General features: G+C 46.1%; 1 protein-coding gene across 1 annotated transcript in view; it reads right to left on the reverse strand.

The window, feature by feature from the left end:
• EPHB2 (EPH receptor B2) overlaps positions 1-19,654 on the reverse strand; it is a 79,996-nt gene that overhangs the window by 25,713 nt on the left and 34,629 nt on the right. The window contains exons 3-4 of the mRNA XM_035119893.2: positions 12,595-12,750; positions 11,810-12,145 (exon numbers count right to left, since the gene is read on the reverse strand). Coding sequence (XP_034975784.2) covers positions 11,810-12,145; positions 12,595-12,750 — 492 coding nt within the window. The remainder of the gene's footprint in view (positions 1-11,809; positions 12,146-12,594; positions 12,751-19,654) is intronic.

A 19,654-nucleotide genomic window follows, 5' to 3' on the forward strand; every position in this document is an offset into this window, starting at 1 on the left:
GCGTCTTTTTGTGGGATGTAAAACTAGGTGCAGTCAAGTCACACCATTTCCTAGAGTGACCACATGGAGGGACCATCTGACCAGGTCAGCAGTGGACTTCCTGCCATTGATCTGGGACAGACTTCTTCTGCATGTAATTGAGATGGGCATTACCTGTACAGGTAAAATATAAGGACAGGGCAGAGGCCATGTTCTCTCTCTTCTGACTACGCACTCAAGCTGACCACATCTTAGTGAGAGATCCTCTCTCGGCTTCCAGCCAAGAGAGGAGAAAATGGAGTCTCACTCCATATGATTAGACTCCACATGTATATATTACTTTTTCTAAGCAAGCCTGCCTCCTGAGATTGTGCTGTTAACTCAGGATGTTAACTCAGGATGCTGTTAACTCAGTATGAAACTTTTTCATACTTTTAAAGAGCACTGTGTCTTTTCTTTTAAGAGGGATTCAGGGGGAAAGTACCAGGAATATATATATATATTATTCTAGAGGCTTTAGCAAGCCTTTCTGCTGTGTATTAAAGGGAAATGTAACTCTGCTAAGTTTGGAGCTTGTTAACACAAGCTAGGATAGGATATATTAAACAATATCTCCTCATCCACACCCCTGAACATTCCCACGCTTTTAATTTCGTGACTGCTGTCACCATCTGCAGTGATCAGGGAGCCCAAGAAAGTAAAATCTCTCACTGCCTCCATTTCTTCCCCTTCTATGCCTTCAAAAGGGGAAGGCATCCCAGTGGACTGCTTCAACCCCTCTTCCCCAACTGCATCCTGGGGCTCAATTTGCACCAAACACACAGCAGCATCTGCAGCTGCCACAATAGTTTCCTGGTGGGTACCTCTAGTCCCTACTCATATAGGGACTTGGCTCATACAAGACCATTGGTCCATCAAGTTCATCTACATTGACTGGCTGCAGCTCTGTCAGGGTTTCAGGAAGGAGACTTTGGGACATTCCATTGGGGGGGGGGGACTCAAGGAAGTCTTCTACAGAGGCCTTCTCTGTAGTGGCTCAGTGTCTGTGAAATGTTCTCTCCAGGGAGGTTCGTGTGGCTCCTTCATTACATATTTTTAGGTGCCAGGTGAAAACATTCCTCTTCCAACAGGTTTTGGGGCTGATTAATATCCTACAGCCTTTTAAATGGGTCTATAGAAGGTGGGGGTGTTGTTTTGCTTTAATTATTTACTTGTGTTTTAACTTATGTTTTATTCTGTGAACTGCCTGCAGATCTTTGGATGAAGAGTGGTATAATAATAATAATAATAATAATAATAATAATAATATAATAATAATAATAATAATAATAATAATAATAATAATAATAATTTGGGAGGAAGTTAAATTATGAGAAATCTTTGAAACGGGAGATGTCTTATCAAGATGGCATGTGGGTTTTCATAAGCCCACAGTCCCCGATGCAAATATTTCTGAGCCCAGAGATAAGACTCTTGGTGACAACTCAAAAAGACATCAGGAAAAACATAAGAAGGCCCATCTAATCCAGCGGTCTGATCTCACAACGGACCACCCAGCTGTCTACGGGAAGCCTGCAAGCAGGACTTGATCACAACAGCACATATCTCCACTTGTGAGCTGATATTCAGAAGCTTCCTGCCTCCAACAGTGGAGAATACCTATCATGGCTAGTAGTCATTGATATTTGTGTCCAACCCTCTTTTTAAGCCATCCGACTTGGTGTTCATCACTACATCTTGAGGGAGCAAATTCTGTGTGTGACAAAGAGCTTTCTTTTGTCCCTCCTGAATCTCTGAACATTCAGCTTCCTTGGATGTCCCTGGGTTCTAGCATTTTGAGAGAGGGAGAAAAATGTTTCTCCATTGAGGGTGTTGGAAGGAAGAATTCTGAACATGCGCACACAACAAAGTGTTTTGGAGTATCTCAGAGAGTGATGTGAGCCAAATCACACATCTTTGGAGCTGAAACAGCTTTTCCCTGGGGGTCAGCAAGGTTAGGGGGTGGAGAGCATGGCTTGATTTGCTGGAGTCATGGTGTGTGTGTGTGTGTGTGTGTGTGTGTGTGTGTGTGTGTGTGTGGTGGGGCTTCTGCTTTCCCAGCACATTTGCAGTGACACACTTTGCTTGCTCCTGTCTTCTGCTCTGAGTACCCCATGACCTGGATTAGCAGGGGTGAGGGTGGCTGGACGATGTGTGAATGGCCTTTGAACAGGGATTTGAACCTGATTGTTATCTGATCCTTTGTTTTCCTGAAAACTGCCCCGCACTGACATTTAAATGCTGATTTATTTACCATTTTTTAAAACAGAAGCTTGTTTAGGAGAGAAAATGCTAGTCTGTCCAATTCCAGGCAAGGGACCACCCCAATAGGCCATTTCTCTACAATCTAATTGGTTCCCCGCTTCCCCACTTTAGCACAATTCATATGGACATAGGAAGCTGACCTATATTGAGTCACACCACTGATGTAACCAGCTCAGCACTGTCTACACTGACTGGCAGTGGCTCCCCAGGGTTTCAGGCAGGGGGAATTGCTAGCCCTACCTGGAGATTATGGGGGATGATCCTAGGACCTTCTGCGTGCAAAGCACACCCTTCCCTCAAGACATGGGAAGCTGACTATTTATCTATCCAGATCAATATTGTCTACACTGACTGGCAGCAGCTCTCCAGGGTTTCTAAAAGGGACACATTTCAAGCTGTTGATTCTGGAAAACCTGGGACCTTCTGTCCAGTACAAAGAGCTGACATGCCCCCCCAGGAACGGCTGAACCCACCTCAGCCCCAGGCACCATGCCCAATGACCAGAGAAGATGGGAGTCAGACTCTAGATACTCTGCAGGTGGCGAGAAAGAAACTACTGAACTGTGATGCTTCAGGGTGAAGCCATTAGGCCATAAGATCTTGCTGGATCAGGCCAATGGCAAATTATTATTAGTATTACTACAGTCATACCTCGGTTTAAGTACGCTTCGGTTTGAGTACTTTCAGTTTAAGTACTCGGCGCGGACCCATCTGGAACGGATTAATCCACTTTCCATTACTTTCATTGGGAAAGTTTGCTTCAGGTTAAGTACAGACTTCCAGAACCAATTACACTCATACTTCGGGTTAAGTATGCTTCAGGTTGAGTACTCCGCGGACCCTCCCTTCCTCCTCCCCTCCACGTGGCTTTCCATCCCGACCCCCCCTGCAAGACACGAAGCAGACAAGCTGCCTCTCTCAAGCCGCTCCTCTCATTGTGGGTGGGTTGGGGAAGGGAGCTGGGCGGTGGGGGTCAACTGACATGTTGTCTGGGACGGCCCTGGACCACATGCTGGCCATGAAACCACGACCCCGTCTCCAGTTTCCCCTTTCATGGCCTGAAACCCTGCCAGCACCAATCCATTTTCACTGTTCCTCTCTCTCCGTCTCTCCCTCGCTCTGTGTCAGCTGCCAGGTCTGCAGAGCAAATCTGGTCCTCGCGAAGGAGTCTCCCTCCTGCCCACCCACCCCCTGCCCGCAATCAAAGGGTCTCCTTGGGCTGTTGGGGCTCAGCCGCCAGGCTTGGGTTACGTGCAGCAGAATCGGTCTCTGATCACAGTAATCCCCATAACTTGTGTTGAATCGCAGGGGCGGCTGAGCCCACCGAAACCCCCTCTCTGTCCCCCCCACCCCAAGAGCTCCGAGGAATGAGACGGGGCAAGGAGGAAGGACAGAGCAGCTGGGGGTCTTCCGGACTCCCCCCACCCCCAGCTCCAAACTTTCACTCAAGCGTTCTTCCCCTAGCATCAGGTTACCGTTGGCCACCATCAAGCCAATGGGGGAATTCTGGTATTTTCAATTAACGTCCGGCAGACACGGCTGTGCTCTGAGGTCAGGGTCAGAAATGTCTCATGGGAGGGCGGCTGCGTGTGGCTGAGGGGTGGTAGGGGGGGGGATAGGGAGGACACACAAAGCTGGACTAAGCAGATTCAGATACACAGGCTTCCCTTATCACTGGAGATGGAGCTTTTGGGGAAAATTCCAAGGTCAGGAATTGCTGGGTTTTCAATTTTTCCAGCTTTAACTTCAGTTCCTCCCAATTTTGCATTGGTTGTTTTTTTAAGACTGCATGAAAATTCACACAGCCATTGATGTTTGCATTTTCCTAATATGCACATTTGGGGGTGGGGGCAAGGCATACATATTTTTGCAAGCCTAATTAGAATGCATTCACCATTATGCACATTTAAGTGCTTTCCTATTCCCAAATAGATGCTCTTGCATACCAAGTTTTGGGCTGCAGAAAAGGATTGCAAAAGTCCAAACTTCCAAGGACAGCTGTTGTTTAGATTCCCTTATTGGTTCTGGAAGTGTGAGTGAAAATGCAAACTAAGCCAATTCCCCCTCCATCCCCATTTCAAAACCAGAAGTGGAAATATTATAATAAGAAGAAAATCCTCCTAATCACTTGACTTGTCCACATCAAATGTTATTCTGTCTCTGGGGCACAGAAATGTCACAGCCGTGGGTTCGAGCCTCACATTGGGCATAAGAGTCCTGCAATGCAACGAGTTGGGCTAGAACACAGTCGGGGTCCCTTCCAACTCTACAACTCTATGATTCTATGAAATACTTGGAGAGTCCCTGTTCTTTGAAAGGGAGTTTCAGAGATGAGGGGCCCAAACTGAAAAAGGTCCTGTTGCCCATCACCACCCACCTTCCTCCAGATGTGGATGGGGGGAGAGGAGATGGAGCAGGGACAGAGTCTGATCTCAATGGTGAGAAGTGTTCTTGAGGGAGCAGGCAGATTTCTAGACATCCTTTTCACAAGTCATACATAGAGGAATCTGTGCACACACACAAACTCACAGACCGCGATCTTATGCGACCCACAGCTCGAGCCTTATCTTAGTATTTAAACACCACCAGTGGAAGTGTGGGGAGGGTATAGGGTGTGCTCCTTATGTCTCCACCTTTTGTGTGTCAGCCCATTCCACCTTCTTAAGTGGGCAGGTCTGAAGGTGGATTCTGAGCACTTTGGGATGAATGATAGCATTGCTATACATCTGGGAAATCCCCAACATGTCCTGTTTGGGGGGGAGCCTACATGCCCATCCAGGGGTGGGGATGGGGATTTTTACAATTGTAAGCAAATGTCTGGCTAAGGTTCTGTTTGGGGCTCAGAGGTAGCCTGAAAAAAAAAAACTCAACAACTTTGTTCATCCGGAAATATGGCAACCCTACGAATGCACTTAAAACCTTCAGCGCAACCAGGTGTTCAGAAGCTTCAAATCACAATTAGCTGAGTGCTGCTAGAACGGAGGTACCCAGGCTATTGCCTGCCAGGTGTTTTGGATGACAACTCCCATCATTCCTATTATCGGCAGTGGCTGATGGGACTCGCAGTCCACAACATCTGGAGGACACCATATTGGCAAGCCCTGTGTTGGAAGCCCCATTCCTGTTTAGCACGCCAAGGTCTCCTCTGGGCCCAGGGACAATTTGGGACAGGGCTCACACCCTGCTGCCTTCTTCACGCGTTCACTTTGACCGCACTACGCATCATGCGGACCTCGAAATTTCTGTGCCTGGTGCTTCCTACCAGATGCAGCTCGTCACCTGTGGCTGGCAGATGTTGTTGGACTCTGACTCCATCCCCAGACACCATAGCCAATGGTCTGAGATGAGAACATAAGAAGAGCCTGCTGGATCAGGCCAATGGCCCATCTAGTCCAGCCTCCTGTTCTCACAGTGGCCAACCAGATGCCTGTGGCAAACTTGCAAGCAGGATCTGAGCACAAGACCACTCTCCCCTCCCTGTTTGTTTCCCGCAACTGTGATCCAGAAGCATTGCTCCCTCCAGCTGTGGTGGCAGAGCATAGCCATTATGGCTTGTAGCAATCAATAGCCCTCTCCTCCACGAATTTGCCCAGCCCTCTTTTCAAGTCGCCCAAGTTGATGACCATCCATGTCTCCTGCAGGAGTGAGTTCCATAGTTTAACTAGGCGCTGCACAAAGAAGTGCCTTCTTTTATCTATCCAGCAGCTTATTCTGGAACTCAGAGGAACTTCTTCTGAGCAGAAGTTAGATTTTTCCGGGGGGATTTTCCAGGGCAGGGGACCTGCTGGAAGAAGGCAGCGTGGGCAGAGCAGCATGCGCCTGCACTCGGAGAAGACAAAAGTCTCGGCCTGCCTCAACCTCCCTCAGCGCCATCATTCATGCTCGCTGCTGCCAGACCCTCTTGTTGTTGTTCAAGCTCCATGCTGGATGTGTGTGTCTCTCTCTCTCCCTCTCTCTCCCCACAGCTTCTGTTTCCAACTGCTAATGATGAACATCAAGGCTGCCAGGCTGTGCAGAGAGCTTGCGAAAGAATCCTGCCTCTAATTACGGGAGAATTAGCGAGCAGACAGTTACTGTTTAGCGCTAATGAACAGATACATTAAGGAAGGCGTTGTGCCCGGGCTGGGAGCCTCAGCTCAACGCATAATAAGGCCGAGCCGAGCCGAAACACGCAGGGGGAGCAAAGGCAGAGCGGGAGGTTTCCCAGTCTTCCTCTCTCTCCCCCCCCTCTCCATCGCTACCCTCCCTGCTACCCCTTCCCTCCCGCCAAGGTGCGAATGTTCACAGTTGCTGCAATAAAGTCGCAACCACATTGCTTAATTACAAGGGGTGAGATCTGAGCATGCAAGAGGCAGGCCTGACAGCTCTCCTGCTCTGGCGGCTCACAGAGGCAGCCTCAACAAGCGAGGGAAATTAAGGAGCACATCAGAAGTTCGGCCTTTTGCAAATCCCAACATGCACTGACCAGATCCACCCCCACATATTGCCTTCAACTAAGTCCTACTCAGAGTAGACCCACTGAGGGAAAATAGACCTGAGTCATATCTATTAATTTTAATGGGCCTAGTAGGTCCAATTTTGTATATAGTCTTAAATAGGCATAGGCAAACTAAGGCCCAGGGGGCGGATCCGACCCAATCGCCTTCTAAATCCGGCCCACGGACAGTCCGGGAATCAGCGTGTTTTTATATGAGTAGAATGTGTCCTTTTATTTAAAACGCATCTCTGAGTTATTTGTGGGGCATAGGAATTTGTTCATTTCCCCCCCCCCAAAAATATAGTCCCCCCCCCACAAGGTCTGAGGGACAGCCCCCTGCTGAAAAAGTTTGCTGACCCCTGGTCTTAAGGCTTTGATCCTAACACCACTTACCTGGGAGTAAGCCCTACTGAATTCTATAGGGCTTACTTCAGAGCAGACAAGGGGTTAGGATTGTGCTGCAAATGTCAGGTTCAGAATTTAAGGTATCCCCGAGATTACACACTTCCCAAATGTTCCAATGCAGTTCTCCAATTATTATTATTATTATTATTATTATTATTATTATTATTAGGACCAAAATGTGGGTGAGTGGTAATGGTGATAGATTTCTCTGCATGTGTCAGTTCAAATCCTACCTTTGCCAGCATGTTTTTGAGAGAAAGTGTAGTGTAGTGGTTAGGGTGTTGGGTTAGGCTCTGGGAGACCAGGGTTCAAATCCCCACTGAGCCATGAGACTCACTGGGCAAACGAGGCACAGTCTTTCAGCCAAACCTACCTCACAGGGTTGTTGTGAGGATAAAAAGGGGAGGAAGAGAATCATATACGGTGCCTTGAGCTCCTTGGAGGTTAAGGTGGGATATAAATGGAACAAATAAACAAATAAGTGTATTTTGAGAGGAAATAAGTTTTAAAGAACGTATTTGAATACTTATTCAATTGCAATTTTTCACACACACACATCTGATTAATGCAGAAGTGAGTCAGAATGACTACTACTGAAACCTATGTGAAAGTGGGGCTGCATGAGATGCTATTCCTGCTTCAAGTAGATCTACTGAAATTAATGGCTGTGATTAATTTAGGTCAATTCAATGGGTCTACACTTTGTGGAAGTTAGCTGGATGCTGGCAGGGCTTGGCAAGAGTTGGGGGCAATCTAAATGCCCCGGAAGAAATTCAAGTGAAGAGAACTTTGTAACCTTTCCTAAACATTTCCACAAACCAGCATAGTCTCCTTTCTCCCCAGTGTTTGGTACCCTGAGAATCCCATCTTTCCTGGGGGGGGGGGAGGATAAGCCTCAAACGGACAAGATATTAGTCCTCAAGTTTGTGGGGGGGAAATGCCTCCTTGGCTTGGCTTGGCCTGGCCAGCCTCTACGCTAGACTAAAGTGTTTGTTTTCTTGAAGTGTGGAAATCTATCACCTGAATAACTGTTGGGAGCCTGTCAGTATTTGTAAATGCACAGTGGATTCAGATGTTACAATTAGGATTCTGCACACCTACCAAGCCATGCTATGTAAACAGAGGTGTGGGCAGTGCCGGATTTACATACAAGCTAAACAAGCTATAGCTTAGGGTCCCACTCTCTTGGGGGCCCCAAAAATTTTTAAAGGAAATGGATGTACATTTCCAAAATATAAGATTAAAAACAAATAAATTATAACCTACATACAGCAAGAGTGTTTTGTGTTGTATAGGCTCCTATGATGTAAATCATGGGCCCCGCCTGCTAGCCTGCTCCCTAAAATATCACTGGTTTGTTGTTGACAAAGGACAGCTGGACATATAAAGGGCCCCATTACCTTCAGTAGCTTAGGGCCTCATCAAACCTAAATCCTGCCCTGGGCGTGGGCCTCTAATGGCCAGTCCGAAGGAGCTGACTTTGTGTCTCGGTAAGGGAGATGAACAAGATCCCAGAAGATGCTATTTTCTCAGTGGCAGAGTTTTTTCAAAATGCCCACCACCTCGTGGAACTGGCAGAAAGGAGGAAACTAGGTGTCATTTCCTGCAAATCTCAGTGCCTAATTTATATGCACAGATTTCCCCCCCCCACACACACTAATTTCTATCTCGCTCCTTGATCTTGACAAAAAAAAAACCCTATTTCCGCACATACCCATACCCATTACACCCTTATTATGTATGTATACATTCAAGGTTTCCTAAATAAACCAGCACATAAACAGATACACTCAATGAGGCGTATAACTTTATAATCAAACACATATGTATTAATGTTTATACTGTAAAACTACGCTGCAGTGATACAGTGGACATGGTTATTTTATTATGTATTGGGTTGTAGCCTACTCGGAGAGACAATGCCCCTGTGATTCTGGACAAATAGAAACAATAGAGCCTGTGCTTCTCCAGTGCCTATATTATAGAGACATTCGTATTAGCTACATCTCCCCACTGCTCCATAAGTACCCAGGGCGCACAGGACAATTCTATACCTCCCTGCTGCTTTCAGATACCAACCCTGCTACAACATACAATGTTGCCAGGTTCTGCATAGCAGCGTTCCAAATCCGTTGGATAATGATCTGTGCTGCAAACTGGATTTAATTCATACTCATATCGGAGTGCTCTGTAAATTGATAGCGATGGTCTTTAAAATACTAACCTTTTACGCTCTTCTGCATCTGTTTAATGCTCCTAATGCTTCTTTTAGATTATTTTAGCTTCTTTTATATTCTTATAGTCTTACCTTCTGTTTTAATAATTTTTAGTTTCCCAAAAAGGTTTTACAGATATTAAATGATTGTACCCCACCCTAATTATGCTGATCTATGACTGTAGGAAAGATTTGATTTGATTACTTAGATGCATTGAAATCAATGGGTCTACCCTGCGTAGGACTAGCATTGGATTCTACCCAGTGCTAATCCTGCACGCAGTAAGACCTATTGAGGTTAATGAACATTCCTAACTTAGGTTCGTTTTCCCAGTAGTGATGTATGGAATTGAGAGCTGGACCATAAAGAAGGCTGATCGCCAAAGAATTGATGCTTTTGAATTATGGTGCTGGAGGAGACTCTTGAGAGTCCCATGGACTGCAAGAAGATCAAACCTATCCATTCTTAAGGAAATCAGCCCTGAGTGCTCACTGGAAGGACAGATCCTGAAGCTGAAGCTCCAATACTTTGCCCACCTCATGAGAAGAGAAGACTCCCTGGAAAAGACCTTGATATTGGGAAAGATTGAGGGCACAAGGAGAAGGCGACGACAAAGGACGAGATGGTTGGACAGTGTTCTCAAACATGAGTCTGACCAAACTGGGGGAGGCAGTGCAAGTCAGGAGTGCCTGGCGTGCTCTGGTCCATGGGGTCACGAAGAGTCGGACACGACTAAATGACTAAACAACAACAACAACGGTTCGTTAATTTTAATGGGTCTATTTTGGGGTATAATTTTGCATATAGTCAGACTTTTAAAAAACAAAGTAGGATTAAAAACCCAGCAATCTGAGTGCTCACTTGCAAGAGGTGCTTCAAGGCAGTCAAAGCTTGGTTAGGTCAGATAAAGCCATTGAAAACTGATTCCTGATTTGATGATTGGAGAAAACATTGGATTATAGAAAGTAGAATAGTTGGGTGTTACCTTGGAGTGGATGTTTTGAATATTTTTCTATATATAGCTGACATAAAGAATAAGAAGTTCTGCTTTTTCTCTCTCTTGCCCCTTGCCCCCTTTTTTGTTTTCTTTTTGCTTTGTGCTTTTCTTTAGTTTCTTTTAACTTTGATACTCTAAAAATAGGCATTTGATAATAACCTTTGTATATCTTTTTTTCAAACTTTAATAAAATCTATTCCTCCTCCACCCCTAAAAGAAACAATTTATTCTGCAACAGGTTCTGTGGACTAAAGCATATGCAAGAAACAGATTTGGAAATAGGAACAGAAGCTGAATCTTGCATTCAGGGGGCAAGCTGGGGCAAGTTTCCCTATAAAGCTATCTCGGCCAGTGCCAGATTTATGTATAAGCTAAACAAGCTATAGCTCAGCACCCCACTCTCTTGGGGCCCCCCAAAAAAATTAAAGGAAAAAAACCTGGATGTACATTTCCAAAATATAAGATAAAAATCAAATCAAATAAAACCTACATACAGCAACAGTGTTTGTCTTGTGTAGACTCCTATGATGTAAATAATGGGCCCCGCCTGCTAGCCTTTTGTTATGTGCAAATGGCTTTAGATACCTATTAGGTTCATTAATGACCATATAGCATATATTCAACACAAAAAACAGTGACAATTTGTTGTTGACAAAGGACAGCTGGATATATAAAGGGCCTCATCACCTTCAGTAGCTTAGGGCCTCATCAAACCTAAATCCGGCGCTGATCTCAGCCAGCATCATGGAAACCATGCAAAAGATACTTCAGAAATGGTACTTAGCCCTTTTAAAATTCCATATACCCATAAGCATCCTTATGGGTATTTATGTGCTGGCATGGGTGTAGGGAAAGAGGCAGCTATAGGCATTTGTGGTTGACATGACCAAAGATGGCAGATTTTGCAGAACAGGTGTTTAAATAAGATCAGTAAAATTTCACATCAGCATATCACAAAGTCTTGCATCACTGGATCTCTTGTTTAAATGAGAATCAGGAGTTGGTGGATAAACCACCAATTGGATTTCTCTTTGTGGCAGCAAGTATGGTTATAGCCACATCTTGGAAGGACTGAAAAGGTGCACCTGAATGCTTGGTACGAGTGAGTATGGCATATCGCGCTTATGGAAACATTGACTCACAAATTAAGACTGCCAAGAGGAACAAAGCACATTCTCCTGTGCAGGAGAATGGCGGCACTTTGTTTCATTCACAAATTCTCCCAAAAACCCAAGACCGGTTCCAACAGTCTGTACTAATTTGTGGATCACACAACAAGGATGTGTTTTATAGATGTATAATGTTATAAGTTGCCGTGTATATACGGGAATACAGGTTTTCTTTTGGGGGGGGAAGGAGTGTGTCCGCCAGAGAAGTAAACAATAAAAACAACAAGAAGGAACCTGGCAATGGAATGGAACAGATCCTTACCAGCTTGGTTGGTGGTGATGTTGACAGAGGCAAACTGGGGCGAGAAGGGGCTCTGGTCAGTGACGCCGTTCACCGCCTGTATCTCAAAGGTATACTGGGTGTGGGCCAGCAGGTCGCTGATGTAGACGCGTTGCTCGGCCAGGCCAAGCTGACGTGGTGTGAACTGGACGTTGTCTCCACACCGGGTGCATGCCCCCCGGCCCGAACCGCAGCTCTTGCAGATGATGTTGTAGACCAGGTCCTCGCGCCCCCCTGAGTCCCGGGGCGGACTCCACTCCAGCATGAGGGAGGTCTCGTTCACGCTGGAGATGACGGCCTGTGGGGCTGACGGGATTGCTGCAGGAAGGGAGGAAACGGGGAGGTAAAATGGTGCAGGAAAAGCTCCTCCCAAGTGACAGTGGGGACTTTCAGGAGTGCCAGAACTATCCTAAGGCTACAGCCCTTACAGGCTCTGTTTTGCATCCCAAATGTTTTGCCCTGGCTGGAATTCTTCAACTCTGATACTGTTTGCCTGGATGGAGGAAACAGAGGCAGGTGTGTGTGTGTGTGTGTGTGTGTGTGTGTGTGTGTGTGTGTGTGTAGAAACCAGCTTATTGGATAAAAGTAGCATTTACACTCATTGCTTCCTGGCATCTCTAGGTAAGCTGGTGAAAGACTCGTGACTGAAACCCTGGAAGCTGCCACTGATACTGAGCTAGATGGACCAATGATCTATGCCTACAGGACCCTGAAGGATGAGGTATATCGCCCTTCTAGACTTGCCCCCCCCTTTGTGGTCAACATACTGGTACATGGCATGTCCAACGGATCAGAGTCTGAGCGGTAGTAGTTGTTGCGGCAGACACAATTCGTGGCTCCTTCTGACGTGGTCCGGCTGTTGATGGGGCAGTGGACGCAGCCCTCGTCCCCCTGGTTGGCTTTGAACGTCCCTGAGGGGCATCCTGGAAAACGAAAGGGGATGGGAGTATCATATTAAAAGCAATGAAATAAAGGGAGGTTTGGAAATGGGTGAGGGATGAATGGATCTGCCAGTTTCGATTTCTCTCAGATTCTCTTCTTCCGAATCTTCCATTCGTTTCACCACATTTTGGTAGAAATTTGCATTTAGACAAAAAACCTCATGAAAACACATCGGCATTCTAGTGGAAATTTCTGCTAATAAACAGTTCTGCCTAATATGCACAATTTCGCAAGGCTTTTTATATGACATCTCCCCAAAATATATTCATTTTTGAACACACTCTTCACTGGGAGAGCTGCACTGCAAAATTCGGAGACAGAATCTTGAAGGATATTCACAATTTCGTTCATGTTTTGGTTTGAAAGCTGCCAGTGATTTAGTTTCACGTTAAAATGCAGACGGAAGTGAAATTCTCTCCCGTTCCATCGTGGGCCTTGGGGGTGGGGCATGTGTATGCTCAGGAAACCCACTTCTCTGCAATGGCAACATTGCTTGCTAATATATTTCGAAAGATTTGTAAACTGCTTAACCTAAGGAGCACACCCTATAAAATTATAGATAAAGCACAGCTAAAAATTATAGATAAAGCACAGCTATTAAACAGCCGATATATATATGTAAACTGGTTAATATTAAAATAAAAATCTGTACAACTTTTAAAACAAATATACACAACTAAATTAAATGAGTCAGTAGGCTTGCTGAAATAACAATAATAAATTAATAGTTTTCAGCATGCATCTGACATGGCATTTAAAGTACAGGTAAAGGTAAAGGAACCCTGGATGGTTAAGTCCAGTCAATGGAGACTATGGGGTTGTGGTGCTCATCTCGCTTTCAGGCCAAGGAAGCTGGCGTTTGTCCACAGACAGCTTTCCGGGTCATGTGGCCAGCAGGACTAAACAGCTTCTGGCGCAATGGAACACCATGACGGAAACCAGAATGCACAGAAATACCATTTACCTTCCCACCACAGCAGTACCCATTTATCTACTTGCAGTGGTGTGTTTTCGAACTGCTAGATTAGCAGGAGCTGGGACAGAGCAACGGGAGCTCACCCCGTCACAGGGATTCGAACCGCTGACCTTCTGATCAGCAAGCCCTAGGCTCTGTGGTTTAACCCACAGTGCCACCCGCGTCCCTTAAAGTACAGGTAGTGGCATACTAAAAGATGGATTCCTTGCAAATGTGAAATGAACACAATGTGATGCTTGAAAAAGCACCAGTTCCGGGGTGCAAAGTGGTCAAATAGCAAGGGTGGAATTGGGTAATCTTTGGGAATATGGCGCCCTGAGTGAGGCCACAATTTGGTGCCCCCAAAGGGATCTTCTCAATTATGGATCTTCTCAATTTGGCGCCCTCCTGGCGCAGCGCCCTGTGCGGGAGGGCCGCCTTCACCGCCCTAAATCCAGCACTGCAAATAGGCATGCGTAGGACAAAGCAGTCTGCTAAGGAAACTGATCCTAAGCTGGAGAGAAATGCATCACTTTCTCAAGCTGCAAGCCTCTTTGGTTTCAAATCCTGGATTTATGTGTGTTTTGAGTCTGCATGCTTCAGACCCCCATATTTCTGAACTGGAGTGCCCTGACAGATCCTAGAACTGCCTGTTCTTCCCTCTCTGTCTGACTGTCTCAACTGCCCACCCCCCTTTGCTATTTTGTCTGGGGAAAGAGTTCCTTCTGTGTAATCCGAAGCATCGCTCATTCCCTTGACAATAGAGGCAGCTCCAGTAAAAGCTATCACCTTACCTCTTTTGTATCTCTCCCAGTCCCCCACCCTGTTTGCAGAAAGACCTCCTACCATAATCTCATCCAAGATTTAGGATGGAGCTCACAGCAACCCCTCCTCTAATTCTTGTGGCAGCAGCAGCTGGGAGGTAAAGTTGAGATTTTTAACTCACCAGCCCCCTCCCTCCACAAACTCCAGGCTGTTCCAGAGCAAAGGACCCATCCTAAGGCACGGGAGCTGTGGGCTTTGTCTCTCCTGAAACAGCTGCAAATCCAGCCCCTCTCCTTTTGCTCCAGTCTCCGTGGAGTTTGACATGTGGGAGGGACATAGCTCAGTGGAAAAGCATTTGCTTTGCCAGAACAAGGTCCCCAGTTCAATTCCACCTACCCCACCCGCCGCATCTCCAGGTAAAGGCTGGGGGAGACACCTGCCTAAAAATTCAGACAGCTGCTGCCAGTCAGTGTAGACAATATTGAGTTAGATGGACCAATGGTCTGACTTGGTATAAAATGGATTCCGATGTTTCTGTATGTATGTGTATGTTTTAGGGCTGGGCGATATATAATCCAAAACCGGTTTCATATTTTTTGACCTGGCAATATATTGAGAATCATGATGTGTGTGTGTGTGTGTGTGTGTGTGTGTGTGTGTGTGTGTGTGTGTTATGCAAAAATCACAATGTGGGGGGAACCATGAAGCCAGCCAATGCCTCGACATAGCTCCATCGCTATTGCACACACAGCATATAATGATGCTTAGATAGTGGTATATCACAAAGTTGAAAACCAGATATTGCCCAGCCCAAGTATGCTGGTGTGTGTGAGAGAGAGAGGTGGGAGGGGGGGGGACTCTTTTAGCTCACTTTGGATCCTGCCAGTTTACATAGCTACAGCCAGGGGTGTAGTGAGGGGAGTGCCAGAGGGGCTGTGGCCCTGGGTGCACCCAAAATTGATGGGCATCACCATTCAAATGGTATGTCTTGCGATCAGTTATGTGGTGCGGAGCTTACTTGGACACCCCCCTTCCCAATATTGGCACCCCTGGTTATTACGTTAGCTTAACTTGTTGTAACCCTGGAATCACCTACATAAGGGCAAGCCTGCTGCATCTGACCAATGGCCCACCCAGTCCAGATCTCCTGTTCTCACAGTTGCCTGTGGGGATTTCTTGGGCTTGTTTTTCTCTTGTGATCAGATGAGGCACTACTGTGCAGGTCAGAAAACTGCCAAACTGGTTTGCAGAGCCCAAAGAAGGTTGCATTCTTCATGTTTTACTTATCTCTACCATAAACATCCTCCTCCTCCTCCTCCTCCTCCTCCTCCTCCTCCTCCTCCTCCTCCTCCTCCTCCTCCTCCTCCTCCTCCTCCTCCTCCTCCTCCTTCTTCTTCTTCTTCTTCTTCTTCTTCTTCTTCTTCTTCTTCTTCTTCTTCTTCTTCTTCTTCAGCTTTCCCCAGGAAATGCTTGTGACTGGTCCCAGTTCAAGCTGCTGATACTGGTGTGCAAAGCCCTTTACAGCCCAAGACAAGGATTGTCTCACCCCTAATACAATGAGGGTCTCATTTGCAGGGTTTCCAACAGAGGTGTCACATGCTGCCAGAAGTTTGGCACTGAGAACTTTGCACCAGCTCCTGCTTCTGGGCCAAATTCAAGTCCCTGGTTATGTGCTGTTGGTGAGAAGAGTGAGGAATGGGAAGGAGAGCTGGTTTTCATATATGCTTTCTTGAGAGGAGGAGTGAGAGGGAATGAATGTCTCTTGGGCGGGGTCAACATGCCTTCAGCATACTCATAGCAAACTCAGCTAGCCTAAATGGTTTTTTTGCGGGAACCACTTGGCTATAGAGGTGCATTGCAAAACTAAGAGAAGTGCAAATTCTGAACGTTGGCTGTGCCTCGGTTCACACATTGTTTTGGAAAGTGCAAAGGAGGTAAGTTTGCCTTTAAACTCAAACTGAATTAAATTTCTTCCCCATCTCTACTGTGGTGGGTGGGACATCCACAGACCTGAAGGGAGCTGCATTAAGAATGAGCACATTTTAAAAATAATTGTTTCAAGATTTTAACATTATTATTAGGTTTTAGTAGTGGCTTTGGCTGTTTTAAACATTGATGCTTTGCTAATTTATATGAACGATTTATGTCCCATCAAAGAATTTTCCCAGGGCAGCTTATATTTCAAGTGCTGCCTTGTGGATCTAGGTTGCCAACTGACCAGGGTGCTGGGGCAGGAATGAAACAGATCTGGCCTGCTCTTCAGCCAAATATTTTTCGCTGTGTGAGAAGGAACTCCCTCTCTCCTGGCCCTGCAAGCGCAGCCACAGGGTCAAACTGAAGAAACTGGCAGCAAGTGTCCTGCCATGCATGGCATGAGAAAAGTGGATAGAGAAAAGCTTTTCTCCCCCTCTGATAGCACTAGAACTTGTAAACATCCAATGAAACTGAATGTTGGGAGCTTCAGGACAGATGAATGGAAGGATTTCTTTGTGCAGTGCATAGTCAAACTATGGAACTATCAAACTAAGGGCTATCAAAAGCTACTAACTACCCTTCACAGTTGGAGACAGCAATGCTTCTGAATACCAGTTGCTGGAAACCACAGAAGGGGAGAGTGCTCTTGTGCTCGAATCCTGCTTGAGAGTTTCCCATTGTGAGAACAGGATTCTGGACTAGATGGGCCATTGGCCTGATCCAGCAGGCTCTTCTTATCCTCTTATGTCATATACAGGTTTTTTGCCCTGCAAATATGTAAGAGCTTTCTCTAGAGGGTTTGGAAGTCCAGAGGCAGGTGTGTGTGTGCTTTTTTCAGCACCCAAGGGGCCATATTCTGTCATGAGCCATGTTCCAAGGGCTGCACATCCTTGTTTGCTTATCTGGGCTTTTGGAAGAAGAGGGACTGCCGCAGAACAGAAACAGCACTGCTGGCAATAAACACAGGATGGAATGGAAAAGGATACCTTCTTCCCTGCCCAGAACATGGGTCTATTTCGGAGCCTGCACTGTGTCCAAATTCCATGCTGAGTTGGTTGACTTGTAGAAAAACCACTTCCAAGGTGGGTGAAAGGCTGCCTCTCTTCTTACTATTCTTTTATCCCCAGAGCAGCAGCTTTTGGCCAGAGAGATGCACATCAAAGTGCCTTCCCCTGGGACAATGGATAATAAAGATGCGTGATTGGCCCTTCACTCAGAAAGAGATTGCAGGTGGTTGCCCCATTGGAACTAGTGGAGACTCAAGCAACCACTGCTGCTTACCACATAAGTCTGGGATGGAGAAGCTCTTACAACCCAAGGACCAGATTCCCTAATGGACAACCTTCCTCAAGCCACACACCAGAGGTGGGAGGGGCCAGAGGCAGAGCAATAGATCTGAGGCTCACTTTCACAATGTGGCTAATATTCCAGCCATGCTGACTAGGCTGACACACACCTGCTTCCAGGCAAGAGGTATCATTCACAGTTCAAAGAGACATTGTGGCTGGAGAAGAACACCCATGGGCAAAAGAAGAGTCCTGGGGGCCAAACATATTTGCCTGGAGGGCCACATTTGATCCCTGAACCCAAGGTTTCCCCATCTTTGACATAACTAGACTTAGCTGCAATGCACTGCCTTCCTCTCCAAACCAATTTGATTATGTTTCCCCACTTGAAAATTGGTAAAATCCCACTTCCTCAAAAAAAGTGAATGAGGTGACAATGGTGGGAAAGGAGGGAGAAGCAATTTGCCACAGCCCTCCTCTGACACCATCTCAACCCTAATCTTGATCCATGCAATGGTACCAACTCCATCATGCATTGCCTTGTATAACTCCATTGCAAGCAATGAGAGAGAGAGAGAGAGAGAGAGAGAGAGAGAGAGAGAGAGAGAGAGAGAGAGAGAGAGAAGAGAGAGAGAGAGAGAGAGAGTTGTGCTGCCAGGAAGCTTGCTGCTCCAATGAGGCACAATGAACAAAGGCCACTATGAGAGACGATGGGGAGACCACTGGACTTTCCTCATTGCAGACAGCTGCATATTATTCATCACACATGACCAGCAGATGGGAAATGGCCATTGGCAGCAAACCACTGACCACATGATTTTCCTTCCTCCTCCCCCAAAGTCTGGATTTACCTGGCCCTCCCTTATTGCAGCACGAAATTGGGCAGCTGGAATATGTTGCATGGGGCAAGGTCTGTGCCAGTGAGATTATCCTTCTTCCTGCATGGCATTGACCCTAACCCTAACTATTACGGATGATTTCCAAAAGACATGGAAACAGGCAGTGATAAACATGACAGCAACTCTAGGTCTCACACCACAGATTTTACTCAACATGGGGTATAAACAAGCTTTAAAAACCCATTAAATAGTGTGTGGAAGACACAGAACACCAAGCAGATCTAGCCAGGTCCCCGAAATTCCTAATTAGTGAAACCAGGAGATACCTCATCGCCCAAATGCCATATAAAACCAATCTTGATATTCCAAAACAGAGAAGGGCTTTCACTCTGACCCGTTGCCAGGCTTTCCCTTCAGCTATCCAGGAAGGCCGTTTTAGGAAGACACCGTACGAGGAGAGGAAATGCAGACCTTCCAAGTGTCCCTATTTTCCAGAGACGTCCCTGATTTACAGAAGCTGACCCGATTTCTGATTTGATCCCAGAATGTCCCGCTTTTCCTTAGGATGTCCCTATTTTCAACAGAGAAATGTTGGAGGGTATCTAGTTATCTGATTCCCAAGCCATCTGAATGCATCCCTGTATAGGAAAGGTTTTTTTTAATGTTTAATGTTTTATTATGGTGTATATCTGTTGGAAGCCACCCAGAGTGGCAGCCCAGTCAGATGGGTGTGGTACAAATAGCAAAGTTCTTCTTATAATTATGGAATAGGATGTCCCTGTTTTCGTCAGAGAAATGTTGCAGGCTATGGAAAGGCCCATGTGGCTCTGGGAAACTGGAAACAACAGAACATGCATTTTTTCACTGCCAATTCCATACCGGCATAGGAGCTATGTTCACCCTGCCTATACTATACAAATTCCCAGGATGTACATAAAAAAAATCTATATCCCTATTACTCCAAGATGAAAACTCAAATGTCACATACTCAGCTGCTAGATTTTGCACTGCCATGATGGACATCTGTCAAAGGATGGTCTGACAGCAGGACCTGTGCTGCTTCACG

Source organism: Zootoca vivipara, chromosome 6 (genome assembly GCF_963506605.1).
Source record: "Zootoca vivipara chromosome 6, rZooViv1.1, whole genome shotgun sequence".
Lineage (NCBI taxonomy): Eukaryota > Metazoa > Chordata > Lepidosauria > Squamata > Lacertidae > Zootoca > Zootoca vivipara.